Genomic DNA, 19,515 nt, shown 5'->3' on the forward strand with positions numbered 1-19,515 from the left:
CATGAACTCACAATTGCGTGATATAAACTCACAATTGCGTGACGTGAACTCACAATTGCGTGATATAAACTCACAATTGCGTGATATAAACTCACAATTGCGTGACGTGACCTCACAATTGCGTGACATAAACTCACAATTGCGTGACGTGAACTCACAATTGCGTGACGTGAACTCACAATTGCGTAACATAAACTCACAATTGCGTGACGTGAACTCACAATTGCGTGACATAAACTCACAATTGCGTGACATGAACTCACAATTGCGTGACATGAACTCACAATTGCGTGATATAAACTCACAATTGCGTGACGTGAACTCACAATTGCGTGATATAAACTCACAATTGCGTGATATAAACTCACAATTGCGTGACGTGACCTCACAATTGCGTGACATAAACTCACAATTGCGTGACATGAACTCACAATTGCGTGATATAAACTCACAATTGCGTGATATAAACTCACAATTGCGTGACGTGACCTCACAATTGCGTGACATAAACTCACAATTGCATGACATGAACTTACAATTGCGTGACGTGAACTCACAATTGCGTGACGTGAACTCACAATTGCATGACGTGAACTCACAATTGTGTGATATAAACTCACAATTGCGTGACGTGAACTCACAATTGCGTGACATGAACTCACAATTGTGTGATATAAACTCACAATTGCGTGACGTGAACTCACAATTGCGTGATACAAACTCACAATTGCGTGATATAAACTCACAATTGCGTGACGTGACCTCACAATTGCGTGACATAAACTCACAATTGCGTGATGTGAACTCACAATTGCGTGACATAAACTCACAATTGCTTGACGTAAACTCACAATTGTGTGACGTAAACTCACAATTGCATGATGTGAACTCACAATTGTGTGACATAAACTCACAATTGCGTGATATAAACTCACAATTGCGTGATATAAACTCACATTTGCGTGACGTGACCTCACAATTGCGTGATATAAACTCACATTTGCGTGACGTGACCTCACAATTGCGTGACATGAACTCACAATTGCGTGACGTGAACTCACAATTGCATGACGTGAACTCACAATTGCGTGACATGAACTCACAATTGTGTGATATAAACTCACAATTGCGTGACGTGAACTCACAATTGCGTGATATAAACTCACAATTGCGTGATATAAACTCACAATTGCGTGACGTGACCTCACAATTGTGTGACATAAACTCACAATTGCGTGATGTGAACTCACAATTGCGTGACATAAACTCACAATTGCGTGACATGGTCTTACAATTGCGTGACATGAACTTACAATTGCGTGATATAAACTCACAATTGCGTGACGTAAACTCACAATTGTGTGACGTAAACTCACAATTGCGTGACATGATCTTACAATTGCGTGACATGAACTTACAATTGCGTGATATAAACTCACAATTGCGTGACATAAACTCACAATTGCGTGACGTGAACTCACAATTGCGTGACATAAACTCACAATTGCGTGACGTGACCTCACAATTGCGTGACATAAACTCACAATTGCGTGATATAAACTCACAATTGCGTGACGTGACCTCACAATTGCGTGACATAAACTCACAATTGCGTGATATAAACTCACAATTGCGTGACGTGACCTCACAATTGCGTGACATAAACTCACAATTGCGTGATATAAACTCACAATTGCGTGACGTGACCTCACAATTGCGTGACATAAACTCACAATTGCGTGATATAAACTCACAATTGCGTGACGTGACCTCACAATTGCGTGACATAAACTCACAATTGCGTGACATGAACTCACAATTGCGTGATATAAACTCACAATTGCGTGATATAAACTCACAATTGCGTGACGTGACCTCACAATTGCGTGACATAAACTCACAATTGCGTGACGTGAACTCACAATTGCGTGACGTGAACTCACAATTGCGTGACGTGAACTCACAATTGCGTGACATAAACTCACAATTGCGTGACGTGAACTCACAATTGCGTGACATAAACTCACAATTGCGTGACGTGACCTCACAATTGCGTGACATAAACTCACAATTGCGTGACGTGAACTCACAATTGCGTGACATGAACTCACAATTGCGTGACATGAACTCACAATTGCGTGATGTAAACTCACAATTGCGTGACGTGAACTCACAATTGCGTGATATAAACTCACAATTGCGTGATATAAACTCACAATTGCGTGACGTGACCTCACAATTGCGTGACATAAACTCACAATTGCGTGACATGAACTCACAATTGCGTGATATAAACTCACAATTGCGTGATATAAACTCACAATTGCGTGACGTGACCTCACAATTGCGTGACGTGACCTCACAATTGCGTGACATAAACTCACAATTGCGTGACATGAACTCACAATTGCGTGATATAAACTCACAATTGCGTGATATAAACTCACAATTGCGTGACGTGACCTCACAATTGCGTGACATAAACTCACAATTGCATGACATGAACTCACAATTGCGTGACGTGAACTCACAATTGCGTGACGTGAACTCACAATTGCGTAACATAAACTCACAATTGCGTGACGTGAACTCACAATTGCGTGATATAAACTCACAATTGCGTGACGTGAACTCACAATTGCGTGATATAAACTCACAATTGCGTGATATAAACTCACAATTGCGTGACGTGAACTCACAATTGCGTGACATAAACTCACAATTGCTTGACGTAAACTCACAATTGTGTGACGTAAACTCACAATTGCATGATGTGAACTCACAATTGTGTGACATAAACTCACAATTGCGTGATATAAACTCACAATTGCGTGATATAAACTCACATTTGCGTGACGTGACCTCACAATTGCGTGACATAAACTCACAATTGTGTGATATAAACTCACAATTGCGTGACGTGAACTCACAATTGCGTGATATAAACTCACAATTGCGTGACATAAACTCACAATTGCGTGATGTGAACTCACAATTGCGTGACATAAACTCACAATTGCTTGACGTAAACTCACAATTGTGTGACGTAAACTCACAATTGCATGATGTGAACTCACAATTGTGTGACATAAACTCACAATTGCGTGATATAAACTCACAATTGCGTGCTATAAACTCACTGCGTGACATGAACTCACAATTACGTGACATGAACTCACAATTGCGTGACGTGAACTCACAATTGCGTGATATAAACTCACAATTGCGTGATATAAACTCACAATTGCGTGATATAAACTCACAATTGCGTGACGTGACCTCACAATTGTGTGACATAAACTCACAATTGCGTGATGTGAACTCACAATTGCGTGACATAAACTCACAATTGCGTGACATGATCTTACAATTGCGTGACATGAACTTACAATTGCGTGATATAAACTCACAATTGCGTGACATGAACTCACAATTGCGTGACATGAACTCACAATTGCGTGACGTAAACTCACAATTGTGTGACGTAAACTCACAATTGCGTGACATGATCTTACAATTGCGTGACATGAACTTACAATTGCGTGATATAAACTCACAATTGCGTGACGTAAACTCACAATTGTGTGACGTAAACTCACAATTGCGTGACATGATCTTACAATTGCGTGACATGAACTTACAATTGCGTGACGTAAACTCACAATTGCGTGACATGAACTCACAATTGCGTGACATGAACTCACAATTGCGTGATATAAACTCACAATTGTGAGATAAAAAGTCACAATTACCTAAACAAATGACTTAAACAAGGGACTCACAAGCAACGATCACAAAACTTGACAACAGTCGTAGTTTCATTCATATTCAAGGGTTTGTACATTTTTGAATGGGCAATTTGTATAAATTCAGTGATTTTGTCTCATATGTAAACATCTGTTATGTGAAATAGCTTATTCAAGACAGTACTAAATAAAATAACATGCATTTTTTATGATCCCAGATCCCTCTTATTTTGTTAAAATTATTTTTTAAGAAATGATGAAACTTATGAGCAGAAATGGATGCTTTTGCAGCGTCAGAGTCTGAGAATCACCAATCACTGTTTACATTAATCACAGTTAATGCTTAAATCAAATAAATGATATTAAAATCCAAAGTAATCACTTCCTGCCATAGCTTTGAACTAACATTAAATGTTACAGGAATAATGTATGTAAATGTTCAATGTATGTAAATGTTCATAACTTAAGAGAACGTTCCCTGTGTCAGCTGGGCAAGTCAGCGAGTCTATTCGTTATTCATGAGTAATGAATGTTTCTTTTTCACTGAATCGCAGCTTTGCCGGAATGTTTCCGGAATAAAGAAAAGAGCGAGTAGTTGGAGATGGCGAGATCTGAATATGTGAAAGCTCACTGTTGTGATGAAGAGATGAAGAAGAAATGGAAAAGAAAACACATTGATTTCTTAAAATCCTTGATGTTTTATGGACTTTGAAATTATTTAAATGTTTTTTTTTATTATATATATATATATAACATAATTTAAATAAGTTAAATATTCAAGAAATAAATATTTATTTTGGATGCAATTAATCACGATTCATTTGTGTAAATAAATATTAATATTTCTTAAATATATTGTAAATTATGTAACACAAACTTTTATTTTGGATGTGATTAATCATAGTTTGACAGCCCTAATATGTGTGTGTATGTGTGTGTGTGTGTGTGTGTGTGTGTGTGTGTGTGTGTGTGTGTGTGTGTGTGTGTGTGTATAATATATAAAATCTTAATATATAAAACATTTTTCTCAGTGTCTTTGATTGGGGCCGGACTCATTTATTCGAATGTACCAGTAACGTACAGTGTAAAAAAAAAAAAAAAAGATTAAAAAAATAAACAAATATACATTAGATTAAATTAGTAATACATTAGTAAATCAATACATACATTAATGTAATTTTATTTTTTATTTTTTTACACCTTTTACTCTCCGTATTTTTTATATTATGTTCTGTTTAGTGACTGAACCAACGCTAAACGCCTTTATTTAAACTCCCGCCCCCCAACCTCAAAACCAACCAATCAGCTGCCTGGAAAAAGCGTCATCTTGCGAACGGGCCAATCCCCAGCTGAAGCGTCAGCGTTGAACGGTTCGCGCGTGCGCATGAGTCCCCAGCAGCTCGTGTGCGCGTGTGTAGTGACAGGAAGCGAGACGGCCGGGCCGAACGAGAAGGGTCTGGCTGCAGACATGCACTCTCAGACACGCATGCGCAGTCCGACACATGCACTCTCAGACACGCATGCGCAGTCCGACACATGCACTCTCAGACACGCATGCGCACTCAGATACATGCAGTCTCAGCCGCACTTGCGCAGTCCGACACATGTGTTTTCAATCACGCATGCGTACGCAGTTCTACAAGCGTTCTCATCAGCTGCTCGTGGACACTCAGATACTTGCGCTATCGGACGCACCTACAGGCTACGTGTAAGTACATTAATGCAATTCGTACAAGATTAATTTAAATTAAAATAGTTGTTCATTATTTGGTAAATGTTATAGAAATTACTAAGTTATAGAAATTAGAAAGTACTAATAAGCAAAAGAGAAGACCTATTTCAAACATATTCTTGTGCACACTATCAAACTCTCTCAAACGCCTCTCACTCTATCAAAGATTTTCATGGATGCTATCAAACTCTCTCATTCACTACTATACTATTTCTCACACACTAATCAAAGCTTTGATCCAAACTCATTCACAAACATACTATCAACTCTCTCACAGACACTATCAAACTCATTGTCTGTGTATCATCCATTTAGTTTTTTTATTTAACATTTAAGATGCTTAGTGTTTATCTTCTGAACAACCAAATAATAAGGTAGCGTGTATGAGTGCAATTTGAAAAAATGTCTTGAACAGCCATATTATGGGTATTTAGTCTTGGTCAAATATAACTTTTGTTTAAATGTTATTTTTTTTCTCATTTGTATCCTGTTTATAATTTCTAGATACTGAGCAGCTGGACATGGCAGAGCTGAGGAAATGGTGGTGCATCATGTTAATGGAGAACTTCGGACTGGATTGGTAAAGTTTGTTTTTTGGCCTCTGAATACTTAAAGCTTTCATGAATAAGGAACTATGCAATATTCAATCTTTAATCTCTATTTTCCAGACATGGAAAACTGTTTGCCCATTATGCAGAAGAGTGCAAAGCCTTCCTAAGAGGTGATCAGCAGCCTGTATTTAGGTTGCCAAAGAGGAAGTTTGATCAAATCTCTCAGGTAAAAACATATACTTGGAAATAATGAGGTTAAAAATGGCATGTTATCATATACTAGCTAAACTTGTGCTGTATTTTTTCCTCTAACAGGAAAAGCCTTTCCATGTACAGGTAACTCGTACCTTTTCCTTTGTTGCAGCTCCTCAGAAAAAGTATCAGTTACTTTTTAAAAAGGTTAAAATTCAATCTTCATATTTTTTAGGAAGATGAAACAAATGGTTTCACCCCTGAGTCTACATCGGAGAAGCAGGTGGCTCCATGAAAAGTAGGTTTTATTAGAGGGGTTGCAGCCATTATTGTTCAGCATATTTTTAATTTTCCTCTTTTTAATTGTTTTTTTTCTTAGGCGCGAATCTTAAGATTGCCAGTCAGTGGTGCTTGGAGAACTCTGGCAATCTTCTTGGCTCAGTTAAGCTTCCTCGTATACTGTGCATGGAGGATGAGGAAGCCATTGAGGCCTTGGAACAGTACTGCAGTGCAGAGTTTATAGAGGACGATCTTGTAGAGCCACTGATGTTTATCTTAACAGTTATGCAGGACATGCATACATTTGTAGATAATATGGTGGACCACATGCACCTCGCACCAATCTTTTCTCGCATACAAAATTAAACAAACAAAACATTGTCCATTTGTTTTTGTTTTTTTATGTAATGTTTTTGTACATCTATCTCTCTCTATATATATATGTATAAGTAAAATCATTTACAAAACTCAACCACGACCAACTGCTGTGTTTAAAAAAAAAAAAAAGATGGTTTATTTGGAAGTATATTAACATTGAATGTGACCGTAGCAGTAGCAATGTGACTGGCTTGTTAAGCTATGATTTAATTCATTATAAAGTTAATTTGGACATCTTTAAAGGTGATTTTTCTCAATATTTTGAGATGTACATCTTAATAATCTTATGTACATACATATATACCGAACTTAAGCAGCTAAATATATTATATATATAATTTTATTTTATGTTTTAAAAGTTTATGGTCATGTATGCCATATTTATTTAAAAAAAAATACAGGAAAACTGAAATATTATAATTTAAAATATCAGTTTTCTATTTTATTAAAATACTGAAAAAAATATTTGTTTTCAGGATATGTGTTCATTTGTTAAAATGTGTACGTTTTTTAGACGTTTAAGAATTTAATATTGAATAAATTCTGTTTGTTTTATTTTTCACAGAATCTTTAGAATAAAATTATAAAAGGCTGTAAAAATAAGTTGTTTCTAACATTGATGATTAATCAGTATTAGATTTCTGACTAATCATGTGACACTGAAAACTGGATTAATGGATGATGAAAGTTCAGCTTTGCATAACATACATTTTAAAAACGTATTACAATACAAAACTTATTTTGAATCGCAATATTTCACAATACTGTATTTTTTGCATCTGTACTTTTCATCAAATAAATTCAGCCTTGATAAGCAAAAACATTAAATCTTACTGATCACAAATCTTACTGATCAAACACTTTTGCGCGGTAGTGTAAAAAAAAATATATATAATTTATTTATGCGCGGCATCAAGTGCATGTGTAATCTACGGTCTTAATACGAGTGAATCTCGTTTAGTGTGCATGCGCGGCTGAGAGTGCATCTCGTTTAGTGTGCATGCGCGGCTGAGAGTGCATCTCGTTTAGTGCGCATGCGCGGCTGAGAGTGCATCTCGTTTAGTGCGCATGCGCGGCTGAGAGTGCATCTCGTTTAGTGCGCATGCGCGGCTGAGAGTGCATCTCGTCTTGTCTGCAGCCAGACACTATTGGGCCGAACCGACACCGGAGCATTCACCAGAAAACAACCACGAACCGAGCCGGACTCAACTCATCCGAGGCCTATAGAGCACAACATGGCGGACCAGGGCGTCGGTCAGATGTCGATCAGTGAGTATGAAGATGAAGAAGATGATGCTGCATGTTGTCTGCGGTGTTGCGTCACTCCAGTACACAACATACTATAGATATATTACCAGTACTGTATTTATGTAGATGAATATACTACATAAACAACCGAGTATATTATTTGTACTGCACTAATATTCATAATGTATTGCCATTCATACTCATATTTACACAATCTCTGCAGAGGGTTGCATCAGAACATGCTTAATAATATTAACTTGTCATAAACTGACAAGATCTGTCAAATCTCACATGTGCACTTATGCTTTTTTGTACTTATATTTTCATAAATAAACTGAAATGGTGACTAATCAAATAATAGTTTTAAATAGTCATCGTCCGATATTGATTATTTTATAAGTGATTTGCATGTTTAAGTGTCCGATAACCGATATATAGAACCGATATTTCTATATTTTTATGTCTGGTTTCGACAATTATACCAACCGCACTGAGCAAACTGATTTATTTAACACTTTTTTTTTTCAATACCATAACTTCTGTAATTTCACTTGCATACAAAATACAATTCACTTTAACGTAGCTTTGTATTCCCAGTTGCATCTGTTTATTTATAACAACAGCAGTGATATAAACGCCCCCATACATAAACGTCTTCAATTTGGTGTAAATATCTCATTTCGTTTATGAGCTATAGACATTTGTATTCATGAGCATATAAAAAAATGACCCACACCTGACTTTGATTGCATTTCTTTTACCACTTACTATAACATTTGACATTTGGCCATTAACTATTAGTCAACCGGCTATGATTCATATTTTTCTACGGTTGTTTCGTCTCAATCGGACTAGCGGTTTCGAAGATATTCGCGAAAGTTGTTTAAACGCTAAACCACAACTTTGAACAAATCATAAGGCAAAACCTAGCATGTTTGGTATCGTTGGACTCGGCAAGGATTCAGTAACGATATATCCTGTGAAAATAAGTCAACCAAATCCAAAGTTATAAGCATATGAATAGTTTTACCACTAGGTGGTGCTGGTCTGAAACTTCTCAGGCTCTTTCAGGGCATCGTACCGATGACCCATACCGAGTTTCGTAACGATTCACTAATGAGTTCATAAAATACGTAATTTTGGTACAAAATTCAAAATGGCTGACGCCCAAAATGGCCGATATGGAAAAAATTGGATATCGTTTGACTCCGCATGCCGCCCTGAATCTAATGAGATTACTTTTTGGATGTTCAGAAGCCATTCAGAAAGTAAAAAAAAAAAAAGACCATTTCTCATATCTCCTGACCAGTAGGTGGCGCTGTGCCGTAACGCTATATGTAGCCTCAGGTCATGCTTGGGATGACATTTACCAAGTTTGGTCTGAATATGCCAAAGCGTTGCGGAGATATTACCTTGTGTCCAATTTGGCGTGCTCTTCATCAAATTTGTTTGTGCGTTATTCGAGAATGGTTGGGTTTTTAAAAAGTGTGAAAAGCGGACAAATTGTCTAGGAGGAGTTCGAAAAAATAGATAATTTGGCCGGAAAAGATTCATAAGGGAAAATGCCGCCATAGAGTAAAATCGAATCATATTGACTGAGCTAATTTTGTTTCTAGTCCTTGTGGTTTAAAAGTTACAAACATAAGTCAAACTTTGGACAGGTGGTGGCGCTAGAGGGATTGAGTTAGAGACTCCAAATTTGCTCTGGTGAATGTTTGGACTGTCCTCTATATGTGTGCCAAATTTCACAACTTTCCTGCAAGCGGTTCTATGGTCTGCCATAGACTCGAGCGGAAGAAGTAAAAGAATAATAAGAAGGCCAACGATTACAATCGGTCCCCTAACGACAAATACATCAGAGCTGTAATCGTTTAGATGTGTATTCGTGAAATAAAGTTGATAGTTTTAAGTTTAAACTACATGTCAAGCATTTATGTAACATCTCATTTGTGCGTTAATGGCTGTTATGTTGAATAAAAGTTTATTAATTTAGAAAACTCAGACGCAGTGATTTAATGCCGGTCTTGCGTGCGATTCTCAAGATGGCGGCATTTATCAGTGAATCCGATATTACAAAACCGATACACGATTATGGGAAAATGCTTAAATATCTGGAAAATATCAGGAAAACCGATTATCGGTTGATCTCTAGTTTTAATCCTAGTGCCAGGGATGGGTGAAACCAAACTTTTTTTTTTTTTTATATATATACCGATACTTTTTGTTCCAATTTTAATGATACTTATAATTATTTCTTAAATTGGTACGTGATTTTTCAAAATAATTTCCATCTATATGACAAGCAAATACGAGCACAATTAACCCTTGTGCATCAATTAAAAAGAGTTACACACAGATCCATAGAGGACAAAAATATCCATGTCGAAAAACTGTCATAAATAAATGAATATTCGAAGCACAGATTTAAGTTTGGTCTCATTTTAAAGAAGACTTAAGATTATTGTTGAAGTCAAAAAAGTTTAAAAAGTGAAACCAAAAAAAAAGTTATACAGGTTTAAGTTTATGAAAATGATTTGAATAATATTTTATAAAAAATATGTATTTTATGAAACATGTTGAACTCTAAAACTGCTAGACAAATCAAAGCCATACATCTAAAAAAACCTGTTCCAAATTTGAGGTTGATATCTCAAAAAATGAGCTCTCAGTCAGATTTTGTTATTTGCAGTTGAGTTTTTCTCTCTCAAATATTACAAGCACACACACAATTTGTTTATTACACACATACACACCACATTCTGACATTCACCCTAACACACCCACACAGTTACAGCTGCATCATTTATCCAATTGTCTTTATAATATGCATAAACAGAAAACAGGAATAAAGTGAGTATTTCCTTTATACGCCAAACATGAAAAGATCGCAACATCTGGTAAAAAAATAGTCAAAGTGTAAAATTTGAAGCCTTGTCAACAGAATGAAAGCCTGTTAACAAAGATTGCATCATTTTCTAGTTAAATGGCAATGGGATTAAAAAATGCAGTTTTAACGGGGACATTTTTGTCCAAAAGGCACTGAGAGGAAGTATTTTACCTAGGAAGTGGGGGTGAAATATAAAAAAATAAGTGATGTTAAATCTGCTGTTGTGTCCTCCGCAGAAGAACTGTACGTGTCTGATAAACAGGGCAGCGATGAGAATGGAGACGGATCCGAGCAGAAGCCCTTTAAAACAACACTCAAGGTGCCACGCTAACTGATGATCAGCCTCTCAGCCCAGCCATACAGCATCATTTTCATCAAATATGATTCTGGTCATTTCGTATTTCATCATTCATATTTCCTAAATGTTCTCAGGCACTGTTGTTTGTGGGGAAAGAGCCGTTCCCAGTGATCTATGTGGATTCACAGAAGGAAGGAGAGGTAAAGAACATTATTTTCCCCGTCTATATATAGTGTTTTGAAATTTATGAAATAAGGTTTTTGAAAAACATGTTAACATGAAATGAAACAAAAACGCAGACATAGTCACAAATGTGCGTTTTTGTTTTCATGGTGCATGCATATTTAAGTAATTAATGCATCATCCTTCCCTTGTGGGTCAAAATGACCCGAAGCCCTAAAATTATACTTAATTTTTTTTCTATTTTTAATGTAATTTTGGGGATTTTTTTGTTATTTCATTTGCCTTTAAATGACTATTTTATTAATAAATAATAAATAAGCACATTCTTTCAACTTCAATTAAAAATAACTCACAATTTCATGCATAACCCTTTTAATTCAGCTCATAATATCTTACATTGAGTGTCTTTGCCGACCATTTTAAAAATAATAATATAAGATGATATTTCATAAATCTTGCCACTAGGTGGCCTTATAGCTCTATATGGAGCGGATGAGCTGTTCCGCTGGGTCCTAAAGTCAGTTTTCCTTCAGTATGCATTCAGAGACACATTATAAAATCATTGTTTGGTAGTTTTAGCATTTTTATGTTTGTGTACTGAAGCATTCCTTGCCTTCCATTATTTCCTAAGGGGGGGTCAAATTGACCCGTGAGGGAAGGATTTGTTACTTTTTTTAAATTTCAACCACAAAACTTCTCAAATCCAGGTTCAAGTACGACAAAAGTCATAGGGTCTTGGACCACTCTGATGAAAAATAAATTTAGGGTCAAAATGACCCGAGGGAAGGATGAGGGTTAATTAATATGCATATTTAGCATAAGAACATGTTTTAAGGTGATTCATAATAATTTGGCAGAGTTCCACAGGAATAGCATTTGACCTGTAGTTTTATCATTATGGTGTGTTTGTGTCGCCAGCGCTGGGGCGTCATCTCGAAGACTCAAATGAAGAACACCAAGAAGCTCTTCAATCGAGAGCAAATGAAGAGCGAGAGCAAAGACAAGAAGGAGGTACCTGGAGCATTCTGTGATTCTGCTGCCCTCTATTGCTGATGTGTTTATCATCTTTTGACCTCATGATTGACAGACTGAAGATGCCGAACGCAGAGAGAAGAATATGGAAGAAGCTAAAAAGATCATCATCGAGAACGACTCCAGCCTTCCTGAACCCAAAACCGTGAGTTTCAGAGCGTTTTCTCAATTACATGCAGAATATAATATTGATGATATAATAGCACAAACTTTTTTTTCTCTGAACTTTACATCACGCAATTCTGACTTCTCGGAATTCTGAGTTTACATCTCGCAATTCTGACTTCTCGGAATTCTGAGTTTACATCTCACAATTCTCACTTTCTCGGAATTCTAAGTTTACATCTCGCAATTCTGACTTCTCGGAATTCTAAGTTTACATCTCGCAATTCTGACATCTCGCAATTCTGAGTTTACATCTCGCAATTCTCACTTTCTCTGAATTCTAAGTTTACATCTCGCAATTCTGACTTCTCGGAATTCTAAGTTTACATCTCGCAATTCTGACTTCTCGGAATTCTGAGTTTACATCTCGCAATTCTCACTTTCTCGGAATTCTAAGTTTACATCTCGCAATTCTGACTTCTCGGAATTCTGAGTTGACATCTCGCAATTCTGACTTCTCGGAATTCTAAGTTTACATCTCACAATTCTGACTTCTCGAAATTCTGAGTTTACATCTCGCAATTCTCACTTTCTCGGAATTCTAAGTTTACATCTCGCAATTCTGACATCTCGCAATTCTGAGTTTACATCTCGCAATTCTGACATCTCGCAATTCTGAGTTGACATCTCGCAATTCTGACTTCTCGGAATTCTGAGTTGACATCTCGCAATTCTGACTTCTCGGAATTCTGAGTTTACATCTCGCAATTCTAACTTCTCAGAATTCTAAGTTTACATCTCGCAATTCTGACTTCTCGGAATTCTGAGTTTACATCTCGCAATTCTGACTTCTCGGTATTCTGAGTTTACATCTCGCAATTCTGACTTCTCGGAATTCTGAGTTTACATCTCGCAATTCTGACTTCTCGGAATTCTGAGTTTACATCTCGCAATTCTGACTTCTCGGAATTCTGAGTTTACATCTCGCAATTGTGACTTCTCGGAATTCTGAGTTTACATCTCGCAATTCTAACTTCTCAGAATTCTAAGTTTACATCTCGCAATTCTAACTTCTCAGAATTCTAAGTTTACATCTTGCAATTCTGACTTCTCGACTTCTCGGAATTCTAAGTTTACATCTTGCAATTCTGACTTCTTGGAATTCTAAGTTTACATCTCACAATTCTGACTTCTTGGAATTCTAAGTTTACGTCTCACAATTCTGACTTCTTGGAATTCTAAGTTTACATCTCGCAATTCTGACTTCTTGGAATTCTAAGTTTACATCTCGCAATTCTGACTTCTTGGAATTCTAAGTTTACATCTCACAATTCTGACTTCTCGACTTCTCGGAATTCATCTCGCAATTGTGACTTCTCGGAATTCTAAGTTTACATCTTGCAATTCTGACTTCTCGAAATTCTGAGTTTACATCTCGCAATTCTGACTTCTCGGAATTCTACGTTTACATCTCGCAATTATAACTTCTCAGAATTCTAAGTTTACATCTCGCAATTCTGACTTCTCGACTTCTCGGAATTCTAAGTTTACATCTCGCAATTCTGACTTCTTGGAATTCTAAGTTTACATCTCACAATTCTGACTTCTCGACTTCTCAGAATTCATCTCGCAATTCTGACTTCTCGAAATTCTGAGTTTACATCTCGCAATTCTGACTTCTCGAAATTCTGAGTTTACATCTCGCAATTCTGACTTGTCGAAATTCTGAGTTTACATCTTGCAATTCTGACTTCTCGAAATTCTGAGTTTACATCTCACAATTCTGACTTCTCGAAATTCTGAGTTTACATCTCGCAATTCTGACTTCTCGGAATTCATCTTGCAATTCTGACTTCTCGGAATTCGGAGTTAACATCTCGCAATTGTGACTTCTCGGAATTCTGAGTTTACATCTCGCAATTCTAACTTCTCAGAATTCTAAGTTTACATCTCGCAATTGTGACTTCTCGGAATTCTAAGTCTACATCTCGCAATTCTGACTTCTCGACTTCTCGGAATTCATCTCGCAATTCTGACTTCTCGGATTTCATCTCGCAATTCTGACTTCTCGGAATTCGGAGTTTACATCTCGCAATTCTGACTTCTCGGAATTCGGAGTTTACATCTCGCAATTTTGACAACTTTCTGGTTTATTTTCTGTCCTGCTCAGGTGAAGATTGATAAACTAGAGCCGCTCCGAGAGCAGAGGGTGAAGGTGTTCGGCTGGGTCCATCGTTTACGCAGACAAGGTGAGCAGATTGTGTGTGTGTGTGTGTGTGTGTGTGTGTGTGTGTGTGTGTGTGTGTGTGTTCATCCAGAATTATTGAATGTCTGAAACTGCTTTGAGAACTTCAAGTGGCCAAGAGTGAAGTCTGATCTAGGAAAATTGACCCATTTTCAAGTATTAAAAATGTGTTAGATTTTGTAAACATATTGCGTAATTGAGCTTGCAGTCGATTGTTGTATTTGTGATAATAATGCGATGAAACATGACAAATTTAAGACGATATGTATTTGCTAATGTTTTCTCAGGGAAGAACCTTTTGTTTATTGTGCTGCGCGACGGAACCGGTTTCCTGCAGTGTGTTCTCACGGACAAACTGGTACTGTGTGTGTTTGTTGATATTTCACAAAGAATAAATAGGTTAAAAATAGGTAAATATACCCATAAATTATAAATGGGTAAATTAGTCCTGTTAGTTATCAGGGCTCTTAGTTATTAGCATTAAGGATCGGCGATGCCCTAATTCAAAGCAAACAATTATATAAAATATAATTATTTTATACACTACCGTTCAAAAGTTTAGGGACAGTAAGGTTTTTGAAAGAGTCTCTTCTGCTCACCAAAACTGCGTTTATTTGATGGAAAATACGGTACTGTAAAATATTATGAAATATTCCTCCAGTGTAGATCATCTGTTCTCTATGTGAATATATCGTAAAGTGTCATTTATTCCTGTGATCAAAGCTGAATTTATCATCATTACTCCAGTCTTCAGAGTCACATGACCCTTCACTGATCACTCTCATATGAGCGTTTGATGATCAACAAACATTTGCTGAATAAACATTATTATTTTCTTTAAAGCAGCACTAGGTAACTTTTCAACCTTTATAATATATTTTCAAGACTCTTGTGATGATACATCGACTTACAATAGGTTGAGTGACACGTCTGCCATAGCCTGACGGGGTCTGTATCGTTTTTAATCGTACTTTTAAACTTCGGGTTTCGGGTAGTAACCCGAGAACAAAAAGAACTACAAAATTCGACTGCTTTACGGCATATACGTCACTTCCACCACCACCCCCACTTCCTTAAATTCGGACGTGCGAGCCCAACTATCATTTGTTTGCCGAATGTTATAGTCATGGCCGAAGCAGCACAGAAAAATAAGAAAGCAAAGGTTTTGTCGGAGGAAAGCAAAAAGAGGAAAGGACAGTCCTTCCAGAAAAATGTGGCTTTTTTTTGTGATTGTTGCAGGCAAAAATCCTTGATTATGCGGCACGTTTTCTTAAAAAATGCGATGAAAAATGCGGGATATTTATGCAATTTTATGCGATAAAATTGCGGGAACTTGCAAAAACTGCGTTTTGATGAGAAAGAGAAAAAAGCACTACATCACAGAAAGTGCTGGAATATTTAAGTTCTCATCTTGTTTTATTGAAGACCTTAATAATGGCTCAAATTTACAAAACATTTAGTCAATCAAGTTCTGTAGCTTTACAAAAGGAATATGCTACAACTTCTGAAAAAATTAATAAATAACTTCCTGTTTTACAGATGTCGCTATACAAAACAGACATTTGAGTGCTTCCAATGCACAAAGTGCAATCTCTTAAAGGGTTAATTCACCTAAAAATGAAAATTCTGTCATTAATGACTTCCCTTTATGTTGTTGGACACAAATTAAGATATTTTAGTTGAATTCCGATGGCTCAGAAAGGCCTCCATTGGCACAATGTACACTCAAGACCCATAAAAGGTAGCCTACTAAAGACGTCGTTACAAAGTCCATCTCACTACAGTGGTTCTACAATAACTTTATGAAGCGACGATAATAGTTATTGTGTGCAAAAAAAACTAAATAACGACTTATATAGTGATGACTGATTTCAAAACACAGCATCATGATGCTATGAATCATCGAGTCGATTCATGATTCGGATCGCGTGTCAAACTGCTGAAATACGTGACTTTGGCGATCCAACCCGCTGAATCGACTCATTGATTCATAACGCTTCAAACCGCTGAATCGACTCATTGATTCATAACGCTTCAAACAGCTGAATCGACTCATTGATTCATAACGCTTCAAACCGATGAATCGACTCATTGATTCATAACGCTTCAAACCGCTGAATCGACTCATTGATTCATAACGCTTCAAACCGCTGAATCGACTCATTGATTCATAACGCTTCAAACCGCTGAATCAACTCATTGATTCATAACGCTTCAAACGGCTGAATCGACTCATTGATTCATAACGCTTCAAACCGCTGAATCGACTCATTGATTCATAACGCTTCAAACCGCTGAATCGACTCATTGATTCATAACGCTTCAAACCGCTGAATCAACTCATTGATTCATAACGCTTCAAACCGCTGAATCGACTCATTGATTCATAACGCTTCAAACCGCTGAATCGACTCATTGATTCATAACGCTTCAAAGCTTCATGATGCTGTGTTTTGAAATCAGTCAGCACACAGGGAAACTGCTTTGCTCTTTTGCTGTTATTTTTGTTGGCCAATGGGAGTTTGCGCTTCATCATGGTTTCACCGGTATCTATGGTTTCTCCACGGGGTTTGAAGCTTTTCGATGACGTTCGCGTCGGGTAATCACGTCACTTCAAAACGTTCCCATGGCAATAGGCGGAAATGGCAGCTCTTGTGTGAAGTAAACGAAAATTTTTCAACTTTCTGCTAATATATATGACTTTTTTAGCAACGAAAATGCGGGGATTATGAAATCATGATAGCCCGGCATATTTTGCACGCGGAAATAGGCAATTTATGCGGCGAAAGTGCGGCGTATTTGAAAAAATGCGGCCCCCGCATGAATATGCAGACTTTGGCTGATTATGCGTTAAATCACGCGATCGCATAATCGCGTTTTTCTGGAGGGACTGAAAGGAGAAAGTGATGGGATTAAAGGCAGGATGAGGATCAACATTGGGCAGCGTTTGCTCGTTGGCGTGAGCTGAAGGAGGAGGGGCTACATTCTTGCAAGTAAATACGTAATACATACAAAATCATATTTTAGGATACCTAACATGTCTGTGATATTGGTTTATTTGTCTTGCCTCAAGCTATAATGCAAATCGATTTTTCAATTTTGCAGATTCATCTATGGTAGCGTGATATTATAATATTGACGATGTATGGTTATTACCTACCACTCAAACATTGAATTGAAGTATCATATAGATTCTGTAAAACGGGAACCAATAGACTAGGCTACTATAATGACGCTGGCTTGTAAACGTGAGCATCGCGATCATTTGGCGTTTGAAAAAAAAATAAAACCCATGAAATTATATTCATATGACATCTCCATAGACATGTGAACTCCTGCAGTGTTCAGGGTTATCATAGTTGTCATGTCAATAACTGCACGTGCGATGCATCCACTGATGTAGAATGACAGAGTTTATGATAGTAGTAGAGGATAATACTGTTTCCCAACTGTAGGGGGAGCCTGAGAGCAAAAACTGCCTAGTGCTGCTTTAAAAATACTTTTGAACGGTAGTGTATTACATATATTTTTTAGAACTGTAATTTGATGAATATCTCCATATTTTGAGATTTGCTCTGAAATGGGTCGTTTTTATTCAGTTGTCTGAAACTGCCATGTTTAATGATATCATATGTAAGAAGTGAAACACCATAAATGAGATGGTGTGTGTGTGTGTGTGTGTGCAGTGTCAGTGTTATAATGGACTGATGTTATCTACGGAGAGCACCGTGGCTCTGTATGGAACCGTCAAACCTGTTCCTGAGGGCAAACAGGTAATATGGTTTTTAATATATAATAATAATTCATTTTAATTACCTATATTTAAAGGGATAGTTAATCAAAATTTAAGTTTACTCACCTTTAAAGGCCCATGAAACTCTAAACTAAGTTATGTGTTGAACATCCTTTAGTTTTTTTAATTGTAGGAGAAAAGTTCATTTTCAATCTTTTTTGCGCTGTTTTCACCTTGCGGGTTTAAATTCACTATAGTACATCAATGACTCATCACTGTCTCATGATTATTCATGAGTCTGTGTGTCCTTATCCAATGAGAAGATACCTTGCTTAATTATTCATGAGTCTGCGTGTCCTTATCCAATGAGAACGCCTTGCTTAATTATTCATGAGTCTGCGTGTCCTTATCCAATGAGAAGTCGCCTCGCTTAATTATTGATGAGTCTGCGTGTCCTTTTCCAATGAGAAGACACCTCGCTTAATTATTCATGAGTCTGCGTGTCCTTATCCAATGAGAAGACACCTCGCTTTATTATTCATGAGTCTGCGTGTCCTTTTCCAATGAGAAGACACCTCGCTTTATTATTCATGAGTCTGCGTGTCCTTATCCAATGAGAAGACACCTCGCTTAATTATTCATGAGTCTGCGTGTCCTTATCCAATGAGAAGACACCTCGCTTAATTATTCATGAGTCTGTGTGTCCTTTTCCAATGAGAAGACGCCTCGCTTAATTATTCATGAGTCTGTGTCCTTATCCAATGAGAAGACCCCTCGCTTAATTATTCATGAGTCTGCATGTGCTTATCCAATGAGAGGACCCTTCGCTTAATTATTCATGAGTCTGCGTGTCCTTATCCAATGAGAAGACGCCTCGCTTAATTATTCATGAGTCTGCGTGTCCTT

General features: G+C 37.1%; 1 protein-coding gene across 2 annotated transcripts in view; it reads left to right on the forward strand.

The window, feature by feature from the left end:
- The first annotated feature begins 5,116 nt into the window (after nucleotides 1–5,116).
- The window catches only part of nars1 (asparaginyl-tRNA synthetase 1), a 26,508-nt gene continuing 12,109 nt past the window's right edge, over nucleotides 5,117–19,515 (forward strand). Inside the window, exons 1-9 of one of the 2 annotated variants that reach the window (XM_079835439.1) lie at nucleotides 5,117–5,184; nucleotides 8,029–8,147; nucleotides 11,250–11,332; nucleotides 11,446–11,511; nucleotides 12,413–12,505; nucleotides 12,582–12,671; nucleotides 14,802–14,880; nucleotides 15,164–15,234; nucleotides 18,563–18,649. In XM_079835439.1, the coding sequence (XP_079691565.1) occupies nucleotides 8,114–8,147; nucleotides 11,250–11,332; nucleotides 11,446–11,511; nucleotides 12,413–12,505; nucleotides 12,582–12,671; nucleotides 14,802–14,880; nucleotides 15,164–15,234; nucleotides 18,563–18,649 (603 nt within the window). In that variant the 5' untranslated portion in view covers nucleotides 5,117–5,184; nucleotides 8,029–8,113. Of the gene's footprint in view, nucleotides 5,185–7,939; nucleotides 8,148–11,249; nucleotides 11,333–11,445; nucleotides 11,512–12,412; nucleotides 12,506–12,581; nucleotides 12,672–14,801; nucleotides 14,881–15,163; nucleotides 15,235–18,562; nucleotides 18,650–19,515 lie in introns of those variants that run through there. The other variant, XM_079835438.1, reaches the window with a different exon arrangement.

The sequence above is a fragment of the Gobio gobio genome (assembly GCF_949357685.1).
Source record: "Gobio gobio genome assembly, chromosome: 14".
NCBI lineage: Eukaryota > Metazoa > Chordata > Actinopteri > Cypriniformes > Gobionidae > Gobio > Gobio gobio.